The sequence below is a fragment of the Coenobita brevimanus genome, chromosome 2 (genome assembly GCF_032717465.1).
Source record: "Coenobita brevimanus isolate Jiangsu-jjx chromosome 2, ASM3271746v2, whole genome shotgun sequence".
NCBI lineage: Eukaryota > Metazoa > Arthropoda > Malacostraca > Decapoda > Coenobitidae > Coenobita > Coenobita brevimanus.
The window spans coordinates 395,001-407,897 of record NC_136955.1 but is presented as its reverse complement, the minus strand read 5'-3'; the positions used below and the strand labels follow the sequence as shown (position 1 = coordinate 407,897).

Genomic DNA, 12,897 nt, shown 5'->3' with positions numbered 1-12,897 from the left:
TCTCTCTCTCTCTCTCTCTCTCTCTCTCTCTCTCTCTCTATCTCTCTCTCTCTCTTATGTATATATTGTGCCAGTATGTATGTATGTATGTGTGTGAGTTTTATATATGTATGTATGTATGTGTGTGTGCGTGTGTGTTTTATATCTATGCATGTGTATATGTGTGTGTGTGTGTGTGTGTGTGTGTGTGTGTGTGTGTGTGCGTGTGTACGTTTCCAGTGAAGGTGACACGTTGCGTAGCGAGAATTGGCGGTGCGTCATTGATTACACGACTGAGACAGGTATAAAAACACCACGATCCAAGCAACACCCACTCTCCTAGTCAGTCTCTCAGGGCTTACGGAACTCCAGGTAAGCACATCTTTATTCCTTCTGCCTCTACATGATTTTAATTAGCTTAGGGAAGGGCGTCCACCCACTCGATGTAGCGTGACTGTACAATAGTTACCAGGAAGCTATATACTACGCTGGGTGGTAACCATATAACCAAATAACGCCTGGTGGTTTAATAATTTCAGGGGCCTCAGCCGGACTAAATCTGTAAGGGTTTGTTGTCAAGGGATGGTTGGGGTTTAATGCTCACGTGATGCCACTCAGGGGCGAATAAGGTTGATCACCCTCCCTTAAATGCTGGGAATTAGTAGCCTAGCCCTGGGTTCCTACGCTGTTGATGGATGGATGGATGGATGGGCGGGTGAAGGATGGATGGGTGGGTAATGGATAGATGGATGATGGATAGATGGATGGGTGGATGATGGATGGGTGGATGGATGGATGGATGATATATGTACAGTATGTATGTATGTAGTGTACGTATGTATGGATGGATGACGTATACATGTATTATGGATGGATGGATGGTAGCAGTTTTTGCCTAGGGACGTGTCTTGACTCCGTCTGGGAAACACAACCATCAAGTTTGCAATGCAGGTCCCTATATCACTTCAGGTGCCAACAAGAAGAAGATAGCTTGGAATCAGTGCCTATCAACTACACGAGATTCAGTAAGGAATAAGGTAGTTAAGTTTTGCTAAGGTCTAATATTCCCTTAGAATATCCGCAACCATCTAATTTTACCTCCACGTCCCTAATCTTTTTTGAGGGGAGAATAAAAAGGGGAAATAACACGTAGACGAGAACAACCTTCATTCTCCTAATTACCGTAACACCTGTCTGTAATTACTCGTACAGGTGAAACACAGGTGATGATGATGATGATGATGATGATGATGTGTGATGGTAAGGTAGTCATTATTATCATCATTATGCTTTTCATCATTATCATCATCATTATCCTTATCATCACTGTCATCATCATTATTTTTATCATTATCATCGTCATTATTCTTATCACCATTATCATCAACCTTATCATCATCATCATCATCATTAGCAGTGTCTTCATCGTCAACATATTCTTCCTCTCCTTCTACTTCTCCTCCAACTCTTCTTCTTTCCCCTCTCCTCCTTCTCCTTATCATCATTATCATCATCATCATCATCACCGACAATGCCCAGGTAGTGGGACAGTGCAGAACGGTAGGATAATCATCATCATCATCATCACTATCATCACCAATGCAAAATCATGAAAGTGCAGAACGGTAGGAAAATCATCATCATCATCATCATTATCATCATTTTCCTCTACTAACACTTTTCTCACGCAGGAAGATGTTGGCCATAAGAGCACTAGCCTTTGCGTGGGCTTTGGCGGCTGTGACAGGGGCTGGATTGAAAGGAAAGTGGGTGAGAACGAAGCTGGAGGGACAAGGGTACAGTGGGGTTGTGGTGGCAATCTCCCCCTCCGTCCCAGAAACAGAGGCAGGCCAACTCATTCCAGCTATCAAGGTCAGTGTGAGGCTAGGCTGGGTTAGGGTAGGTTAGGTTAGATAGGGTCGTGTTATACTTCGTTAGGCTTGGTTTGGTTGTGGATTACAATTACATTAGGATTAGGTAGGCTAGGTTAGGACAGGGGGAGAGTTGGTTAGGTTAGTTTAGGTTGGGGCAGAGAGAGAGAGAGAGACGATACGAAGGACAAGACTGAAATGAAAGAAAACGACAGGAATAATTAACGTATGTAAAAGAGGTAGACAGATAGATAGACAGGTAGGTAGAGATAGACTGGTGTGAGTTTCCTCCACCCTCAAAGACCTAAAACACTTAATTTCCTCCATACCTTACTTGTTAATTATACTCTCATATCTTTCTACTCCGTCTCAGTTACACCTCATCCCTTCCATCTGTCTCGCATTCACTCTCCACTTCCTCTTTTGGCAATTTTCCAGTCTCAGATACTAACCTCTAGTTCACCTAGAGTCTGCAACGAATGCCTTAATATTTTCAAACGGATTAAATTTCCAGTCCACTGCCTTCCTAGATCTGTTAAAACTTGTCTATCTTTCCAGTTCTGTCTCATTCATCTTTCTCACCAGCCTGTCCTTGAAGTAACAGACGTGGGGACTCAGTGTAGCTTCTTCCCCTTTCTCCCTTCCCTACTCACACACATGCCCCTCTCCTTTGGTACTCTTCACGTCACCGTATCATTCCCCTCGCAAACCATCCATCTGCAACCATACTCTTTTGGTGTGGGGGTCATACCGTCTTCACATAAAAATACTTCCTGTAAAACCATTACCGAAATCAAAACAAGAAAGCATTTATTAGAGAGCGCATACCTCTGCCAACGCCACCTCAGCGTTTAACCAGACGAATACTTTTATGGTCTTACATAGTTAATTCTACGGTCTTTGTCTGCCTTGTTACAGAATCTCAGGGAGTGCATACCACCGTCCACGCCTATACAATTTATTATCTACTCCTGCATCCTCTCCAGATCTACCTCAAATTCAAATCAACTCTCCCTTGATCCACAATCCAACTCTTCACCAAAGTTCATTGAAATAGGATAGCAAGTTTTTGAGATATTTTGTACACAGACAGACAGACAAACAAGCACGGGTGAATAAACAGCCCCCATGAATGTCTTTGGCGGGGTTAATTGACGTCATTGGCTGGGGGATGAAGTAGCAAGGCCCTGGTAGAATTGTTATCTTCAGAAAAGTGCAGTTCGCCCCCTCGCCGACCCGCCCCACCCTCTTATCGCGGGAACCAGCAGATGTTTTCCTTCTTTGTGTCTTGTATTTTTCCTGGTACGTGGGAAATGTTGCAAGCCTTCCCTTCCACCTTTGACCACTCTTTCCTTTATCTCTCTCTCTCTTAGCTTTAATGTTTACGTGTGTTTATTTTTTCTAATTAAGACACCGTTTTCTGACCTTGAGTGATTGATAGTGTTTTTCCTCTACTTATTTTTTTTCATGATTTCAATGTTTACAGGTGTTTTATCCCTCTAATTAAGAGTGTTTTTCTTAGCTTCGATATTTACTAGTGTTTTTTTCCTTTAATTAACACTGTTTTTCTTAGCTTCGATATTTACTAGTGTTTTTTTCCTTTAATTAACACAGTTTTTCTTGGCTTTGGTGTTTACTGGTGTTTTTTCCCTCTAATTAAGACACTTTCTTTGTTTTTCCTCTGCTTATTTTTTCCCTTGCCTCAAAGTTTACTGGTGTTTTTTTTCCTCTAATTAACACTGTTTTTCTTAGCTTCGATATTTGCTGGTGTTTCTTTTTTATCCTCTAATTAAGACACATTTTTCCCGTTTTTCCTCCGCTAAATTATTTCATAGTCTCAATGTTTACTGGTGTTTTTTCCCCTCAAATTAAGTCTGTATTTTCTTTATCTTCAGTGTTTAATCGTGTGTTTATTTCCTCTGTTTAAGACTCTATTTTCTGACCTTCTGTGATTGACTCTGTTCCCTCCATTTACTATTTTTTTATTTATATTTTTAACTTTAGCGATTCGTGGGCTTCTCTCTCTCTAGTTAGGAATTTATATAGACCTTTATTCGTAGTGTTTTTTTTACCCTCTCTGCTTAAGACTTTTTCTTTTCTTAACTACTATGTTCTTATTTTGTTAACGGCCTGTGTTTTCCTGTGGTGAAGGCAAACTGTTTTCTTACTTTCTTCTCTCTCTTTCTCTCAAAACAGGCAGCCATGACAGAAGCATTAAATATTTTTCTCTGCTTATGATTTCTTCCTTTCTCTCCCTAACTTCTCTTTCTTCTCTCTCCCGAACTTTCTGTCTGTCTGTCTGTCTCTGTCTCTGTCTGTCTGTCTGTCTGTCTCTCTCAACAGGCCGCCATGACAGAAGCATTATTTTTTTTTCTCTCTCTGCTTACAACTCTCTCTCTCTCTCTCTCTCTCTCTCTCTCTCTCTCTCTCTCTCTCTCTCTCTCACTTCTCTCTCTTTTTCAGACCGCCTTGACGGAAGCCTCAGAATCCCTCTTCACCGCCACTCGACATCAATTGTATTTCAAGGACATTAAAATTCTAATTCCTAGAAGCTGGACCGGTGTACCTGTGGACCAGCCTGCTAGTACTGAGCGACTCGAGGTGAGAGAGAGAGAGAGAGAGAGAGAGAGAGAGAGAGAGAGAGAGAGAGAGAGAGAGAGAGAGAGAGAGAGAGAGAGAGGGATATGAAGGACAAGACTGAAGTGAAAGAAAGGTAATTGGTGTAATTATCCTGTGTGTGTGCGTGAGAGAGAGAGAGAGAGAGAGAGAGAGAGAGAGAGAGAGAGAGAGAGAGAGAGAGAGAGAGAGAGAGAGAGACAGTCACCCTTAAAAATATTCACTACCTTTCCCGAATTAACCCTAGTACCCACCGTCCATATTGAATACACACTATCCTTGTCCTATTATTTTCCACAGGATGATTCGTGTCGTTCATCTAGGTGGCGAACCGTCCATACTGAGTACTGCACATCCTATCCTTATTATTTTTCACAGGATGCGGAGATTCGCGTGGGCCTGGTGGATACTATATATAAAAATCAACCCAATACGAAACAGACGAGGCAGTGTGGGGAGCCTGGCGAATACATGTTCCTCTCCAATGATTACTTGATTGACGATTCCATAGCCTCACCTTATGGGCCTAGAGGTATGGAAGTTGCCTATGTCTTTATCTATTTGTATATCTATCTGTGTGTGTGTGTGTGTGTATTTCTCTGTCTGTCTATCTGTCTATCTAAATGTCTGTCTGTCTGTCTGTCTATCTATCTAAATGTCTGTCTGTCTGTCTGTCTATCTATCAACCTGTCTCTCTGTCTATCTTTCTATCTACCTATCTATTTGTCTGTCTTTCTCTCTATCCTGCTATCTATCTGTCTGTCTGTCTGTCTGTCTAATGATCTCCCATACCAGATGTCCTATTTATCTATCTGCCACACTATCTATCTATCTATCTATCTATTTATTTGTCTGTCCACTCATCGCTTCCTCTTTGGGTCCAAGTGATTTATCAGAAATGAAATTATGTATCTCTGTTCATTTGCCTGTCTACTAATCTACCCATATCTATCTATCTATCTGTTTGAGCACCTGGCTATCTACTACTCTCTCGCTTCTCCATGAGGTAGTAGAAGTTAGCCAAAAGAATAGTAGTATGTCTATTTATCTATCTAATTTATCTATCTGCTTATGTACTTGTGGGTGAGGTAGGTGTGTGGGTGAGGCAGGTGTGTGGGAGAGGCAGGTGTGTGGCGAGGCAGGTGTGGGAGAGACAGGTATGGGTAAGGCAGATGTTGATGTGGGGTTGAGGCAGGTGTGTTGACGAGGCAGGTGTGTGGGTGAGGCAGGTATAGGTGAGGCAGGTAATCAATCCAGGTGTCCACAGGTAAGGTGATCACATTCGAGTGGGCTAGACTGAGGTGGGGTGTGTTTGATGAGATGGGCTACCCTGATGACCCCCTCTATCCTCTCTTCTATCAACGCAACGACGGCGAGGGACTGCGTGTTGTGCCTAACTATTGTGCAGATCAAACTATCGCAGGCAGCTTCGTGTACGTGAGCAAGCATATATGTACACAGATACACGTGAGAAAGCATATATTTACACAGATACACGTGAGAAAGCATATAATGTACACAGATATAAGAAGAATATATTGATAGTATATATATAACACGTTGAGTCATCACATCCATACCTGCTGATTAGTGTAATTAAGGTGTGGAAAAATGAATTACTGAGAATATTTTGGACTTCAAGCTTGATTATTTCCACCACACAACCTCACTTTATTTTCTGTCACACACAATCCACAGCGACCAAAACACTCACGGCCCCTGTACCTACGAGGGAGAGCTTCCTGATGAGAACTGTCGCTTCGTTCCTGATGCCACACAGACTGCTACATCCTCACTCTTGTCCTTTACCTACATCAATAGTGTGAGTGTTGTGAGCTTGGTAAACTCTTTTCCTGTCTATCTATCTATCTATTGCCAGACGCCTTAATCCCGTAAGGGGTGGCCACAAACAAATCGCCTCCATGTCGTCCTGTCCCCCGCCAATTCATTGCCCTGCTCCCAGCTCGCACACCCCTCTCTCATACACCTCTCCTCTCCATCCCTCTATCTCATCCTTGGCCCCTCTCTCCCCCCTCCACCTCACTCACTTACACTCTCCTCGTCAGTCATTCATTCACCATCCTCTCCACATGGAGTAATAATTAAAAATGGTTTATTTTTAGCGTGAAGTACTTTTATGGTAGACTTAATAATCTGAAAATTTAACTGTATTTAGCTGTATTTTAAGGAAACTCCCTAACACCTCTTCCTAAGCTATTTATCTTGCTTATTACACTTTGTTTTTCTCTTCTGTGATGCTTAAATCATTCCAGAATCATCCTACACGTCATAAATAACGTACAAAATTATATCAACCTGCCGTATCCAAAAATAAATCACCAAAGAAAAAGTGTTAGGGTGGTCCATGTATGGCACTCCACTAGAAACTTAACTAGTAGTATCTTGTGTGTTGTACGGATGGCTCTGTGTGCTGGTGTGGGCGTGGATTTAGAGTTAGGAGTAGGAAATGAATAAATGATCCACGATAGACACTGATAACGAGAGAGAAAGAAATTAATGTTTCAGGACAGGTATTGAAAACGCTAATTGAGTCGTACCGAAAATACACAAGAAATCACCTGACAGACTGGAAGAGGAGCGTCATATATAGGTCACTGTGAATACTAAATAGGATAAGTCTGACTAACATTAAAAAGTCTCTTGGCAACAATTCACAGGCAACTAAGGTGAATCTCTGGTTATCTGTCTAAATGAGCCTAGTTGTCGCCTGCGTCTGTGTGTGTGTCTGTAACCAAAATATCTCAAAATCAAGTGGGCATATTGAATCCAAACTCTGTGGGCGGCATCCCGGGATATGTGACTTGAAGTGATTAGATTCTGGCGAAGCTGCGATACGCATTCGTGGACTGATGCTTTGGTTGTTTTTAGATAACTGCCAAATCTTTCTCCGTCAGATCGAGCACTTCTGTGACTCCGCTAACAACGGTGAGGTCCACAAACACGACGACCGCGCCCCCACTCGCCAGAACACCATGTGTCTCAGGCGTTCCGCATGGGAGGTCATGCAGGAGCACGCAGACTTCTTCAATACCACGTTAGTACACCCTCTGCCTTGACGAATTATCACTGGGTAGTAGTAGTAGTAGTAGTAGTAGAGTAACCCCGATCTGTCTGACCGAGCAGACTTATCAACCACAATCACCCCTGCAGGACCATCCCGTGTAGTCAGTCGATGTTCTCTTGCAGCAGACGGCACCTTGCCACAGTGAGGGGCGGGGAAGAGTGTGGAGGTTTGGTGCTTGGATTGATGCAGCCTTTGCGTCTGTCCACCCAGTTAACAGGGGTACCATGGCAGGCTCCACATCACCCCGTTATGCGAATACTGTACATAGTTACCATCCAGCGTTGTAAATGGTTTCTTGGATTACAGGAAACCATTTGGTTTGTCACTCAGTGTAGAATCACCTTAAGAAGAAGTAGGTAGCGCTACATCAAGTGAGTAGATAATGGTCGCCACTACCTGCCACTTTATCATTGAGTAATACTTGTATATATCGTCTTCACTTTAAAATAGTCTACAGAAATTTACATGCTTGGTTCCTGTGAGTGATGGAGTTTTGTGTCAAATACTCCCATCTTTTGAGTGGCTAAGCCAGTGCCTCTCTGCAGAGGACTTTTGTTGGAGAACATAACATACTGCGATCAGATACCTTTCCTGACGTCAACCAGTGGTCCTTTGGGTGTGATAGAAAACTCAGCATCTCAGTCGATTGTGTGCTCTAATCTACTGAACCAGCACCTAAACCTCTATTTCCAGTGAGCTGCCTTCGGACTGGTCAGTGACGCCCGAGTTCACGGTGGTGCAGGAGGTGGAGGCCAAGTTCACGCTGGTGCTGGATCACTCTAGCAGCATGTTCGACTACGACAGGATGGGCAAGATGCAGCGATCAGCCAAGAGGTGGATCCTGCATGATGTGGCCGAAGGGTCATCAGTCGCCTTGGTTCACTTCGGGTCAGTATCAATTCCTTTACTCCTCAAACCTCTTCTCTTTGGGACTCGCTTCCCCAGAAAGGTTTCCCCCCAAACTTTAACTTACAGCAGTTCAACTCGAACTGTTACGGATTTTTTATGGAGTACACCTGTAATTTGGTGTATGGATTATTTTGTATTTATTTTAGTTTGTTTTTCCTTCCTCAGATAAGTTTTAAAAAACTCTACCCATTTTACAAACTTGGACTAAAACAGTCATCTCGTCACATTGAATGCTGCGCTGTATGAAGAGATGAACGCTAAAATACGATGCTGGTTATGAAGAAGTGCTGTGGCAAGGATGGTGAGGCACAGTATTGCCTTATTCTCCCACTGAACTTCATGAAATAAGCCACAACACGACGAAAATTTGGGCCAAGTAAAATGACTAATCAATGAAGGGAGGTGATGGTTGTAGAATTTCCCCTCTGCAGATCCTAACCCTGTATTGTCTATCTTAATGACACAGGGTGTAGCCATTAGGGGTAAATATATTGAAACTACACCATCTTGACCTATTAGCTAGAGAATGTCATCAATTTCAGTTTGTTCTCGCTGTCTCCTGACGGACTAACTTGAAACTGAGAGATCTTTGACGACTCCCTTCTCTCTCAGGAGGTCCCTTTCCAGCTTTAATAAATAATGACTAAGTAAACACATTCCTTGATTCTTATTCTCGTCGTTTAAAGAAGCCCCTAGCACCTCTTCCCTAGCGACTTATTCTTGGATACGGCTAGCTATAGGCTGATATCAATTTGTATGGTATTTGTGATGAATATGGTGAGATTTAAATGACTGAAATGACACATAAGAGGATAGTTAGGAGTAATAAGCAAAATAAATCGCTTAGTAGAAGGTGTTAGGGAGCTTCCTTAACCGACAAGAATACGTGTCCTAGAGTCAGGCCTGTATTTTCGTAGGGCAAGGGAGCTTACTATTAGCGATTTGTTTTGCCTGTTACACCTTACTGGTCTCTTGTATCATGCGTATTCTATTATATTATCGACATGGATCACATAAGTAAGATAAAAGCAGTTATTAAAATGGTACATGCGGAAATAAACTGGTAAGGAAAAGGTGTTGGGGAGCTTCCTTAAATGGGCTAATTCTCACATGCGGAAATAAATTGGTAAGGAAAAGGTGTTAGGGAGCTTCCTTAAGTGGGCTAATTCTCACATGCGGATATAAACTGGTAAGGAAAAGGTGTTAGGGAGCTTCCTTAAGTGGGCTAATTCTCACATGCGGATATAAACTGGTAAGGAAAAGGTGTTAGGGAGGTAGTGGGGTAATTCCGGACTTCACCACAACAGGAACGATGCTGTGTTGAAATACCCGATGACGGAGATAACAGACGAGGGCACCAGGCAAGCCATAGCAGACGCTGTAACTACTGAGAGCTTGGGTGGCACCTGTATCGGCTGTGGTCTTCAGTTGGCAGTCCAGGTAGGGTTTATATCGCCCCCATAACTAGTCAGTAATGTAATCGGCTGCATCTATGTGTGTGTGTTACCAAACTATTTCAAAACTAAATTGGCAAATTGTATCCAAGCTTTGTGGGCAGTATCCTGGGATATGTGGCTTGACCTGATTAGATTTTGAGAAAGCTGCAGTGATGTGCCTCCCATTGCCAGAGGATTATTGATTTAGTTTATTTGACAAGAACGCAGAGATAGTGCAACGCGGCAGGCGAAATACTAAGACTTATTTCGATTTTGTCCTCTTTCTTCATATAAGGGTTATCAAAGGGTTCCTGTACACTTTTATAATGCTAGATAGAATATAATTTATAGAGCCATATGCTGTAATTAAATAGAGGAACCACACACCCCACCACTCCAACCACTCGTACACTACACACTCACACACACACACACACACACACACACACACACACACACACACCACCCCAACCTCTCCTAAAACACTCATTGGGATCGCTACAGGAGACAGATGGCCTCTCCAATAAAGTGATCATCCTCATCACTGACGGAATGGAGAACGTTTCCCCTTACATAGAAGATGTGATGGACGATGTGGTGGAATCAGGGACCAGGGTAGTCACCATTGCATACGGGTTAGTCTGTCAGCATCACCAGTGTCTACCCTGCATCATTTTCTACTTCCCATAACTCCTTTCACGTTCTGTAATGTCTACTTTCTTGCATTTATTGGTTGCTTGGTTACTTATTAATTTCAAGGGTCAAAATAGCAGTGCTTCCCACATCAGCAGATTGAGCCAGTTCTGAGACACATAAGATAGGGGAGTCCATTATACAGACAACCATTTATTTACCATTACCTTCTTGGCTGTCATAAAATGTCTTCCTCACCAACTTATTTATATGTTGATATGGTTTTGTATGCTAATGATGTTAACAATGTAGATTTTAAGTAGCTATAGCTAGGAAAACCAATAGTAATAATAATAATAATAATAATAATAATAATAATAAGTAAACCCTCGATATAACGAACTAATTAGGGAGAGGAGTGGGTCGTTATATCCGGAAGTTCGTTATATCCGATGGTCGTTATTAACCGAGAGATTACCGATCCCAGGACGCTATATCCGTGGAGTCGTTCAGTCCAATGTACGCAACCACGACTTACTCTATGAAGTTTCACATGGAGAATTCAATGGTTTATGTAGTTACACAGTACGTGCCCAGTAAATACCATCCTTTATGAAGTTGTACGTATAAATACAATGCCTATAGTGTAATCTAGTACTGTTACAGTACACATACCATGACAGGGAGCAAACTTCCGCCGGATAGAGTGACCTTTGGTCGCTATATCTGGCAGAAGTTCTCTCTGGAAATGGTGGGTCGTTATATCCGAAGTTCGCTATAAAAGGGTTCGTTATATAGAGGGTTTACCGTAACATTAATAATAATAATGATAATAATAATAATAATAATAATAATAATCGTAGTAATAACAATAAATACCACCACCACCATCACCATCACCACGCCATTATCATCAATATACCACCACCACCACCACCACCATCACCACATCTCCCACACCCGCAGACTGAGCAGCCAAGAGACACTGGAATCACTGGCCCAGAATACAGGAGGAAAGACATACTTTGTGAGTGACGAAGACGATGGCAGTATGCTTGACGACGCCTTTGAGGGCTCGCTGACGTACCAGCCTGGAGACTCGCTTACTAACACGGATATCAAGGTGAGAGAGAGAGAGAGAGAGAGAGAGAGAGAGAGAGAGAGAGAGAGAGAGAGAGAGAGAGAGAGGTGGACCATTGAGGTGGTAGAGGGAAGAGAAAAAAATGAAATCGCCTAACAGTAAAAATTTAGGCAGTAGATGAGTGGCTAACATGGACACTGGGAGGTACTGCCATGGAGGGTGAGATGTGGTGACAATTTTTGTAGCCTGCCACACTCTTAGGCAGGAAACATTCAGCCACAAGCACAGTCATTCGCTGCTCATTCTTCTGAGTGGCTGTACATAGAGTCAAAGTTGAAGCTGACATTCTCATATTCTTACAAATCTTATTACACTTCTTCATTTTTGTCCGCAAGAGTTTCCCGCAGCTGTTGGGAAGGAATTAGCTGGTTTTGGCACTTGGTTTAGCTTTCAGTCCATAGAAAAAATGAGATTTGTTATTCCCAACCCCGATACAGGAATTTGTAGAGAGGAAACATAGTGTCATTTGAAGATTAGATTGATGAGAGCAGTGATAAAATGAAGGAGGCGTCCCCTGACTAAATGAATTAATGTTTTTTTTTTTTTTTTTTAATTTTTCGCTCCAGATCTACGACTACCAACATGACGTCGAACTGGAGACTTCGCTTTTGGACACCTTCATTGTCGACGCCACAGTGGGCCGAAACCTCCACCTTCGAGTTGACACCAAAACGCCGGATGTGGTGACTGACGAACCGATCCTGACTAGTCCCACGGGGGATACCTTCACTGCCTCCGACTTTGACAGTGATACGGGGTTGTGGATCATCAATGTGGACTTGGCGGAGGTGAGAGGAGGAGGGATGGAGGGAGGAAAGAGGGACAGAAAAAGGAGGGAGGAAGGAGGGAGGAAAGAGGGAGAGATAAAGGAGGGAGACGTGGAGGGAAGGAGAGAGGAAAAGGAAGAATGGACGGCAGAGACAAGCTCTCATCGCCTCTGACTTCAGTAGTGGTACGGGGTGGATTATTATTGTCGACATGGCGAAGGTAAGAAATGGAGGGAAGGAGGGAGGAAAGAGGGAGATAAAAGGAGGGAGGACGAAAGAGGGAGAAAGAACGGAGGAAAAGGAGGAATGGAGGGAAGAGGAGCTTAAACCGTCTTTGATTTCAGCAGTGATACGGGCTGCTGGATTAGTAATTATTGATTGTTCCTTAAGAGATTAGACAGTTATACAGAAAGACAGACAGACAGATAGATAGATAGGTAGACAGATAGATAACTGTGGG

At 42.8% G+C, this 12,897-nt stretch overlaps 1 protein-coding gene across 1 annotated transcript in view; it reads left to right on the top strand.

The window, feature by feature from the left end:
* The first annotated feature begins 6,219 nt into the window (after positions 1-6,219).
* The window catches only part of LOC145390965 (calcium-activated chloride channel regulator 4-like), a 9,596-nt gene continuing 2,918 nt past the window's right edge, over positions 6,220-12,897 (top strand). Inside the window, exons 1-7 of the mRNA XM_080265703.1 lie at positions 6,220-6,288; positions 7,382-7,521; positions 8,245-8,439; positions 9,768-9,900; positions 10,401-10,531; positions 11,496-11,652; positions 12,237-12,458. Of these exons, the coding sequence (XP_080121829.1) occupies positions 7,460-7,521; positions 8,245-8,439; positions 9,768-9,900; positions 10,401-10,531; positions 11,496-11,652; positions 12,237-12,458 (900 nt within the window). The 5' untranslated portion in view covers positions 6,220-6,288; positions 7,382-7,459. The remainder of the gene's footprint in view (positions 6,289-7,381; positions 7,522-8,244; positions 8,440-9,767; positions 9,901-10,400; positions 10,532-11,495; positions 11,653-12,236; positions 12,459-12,897) is intronic.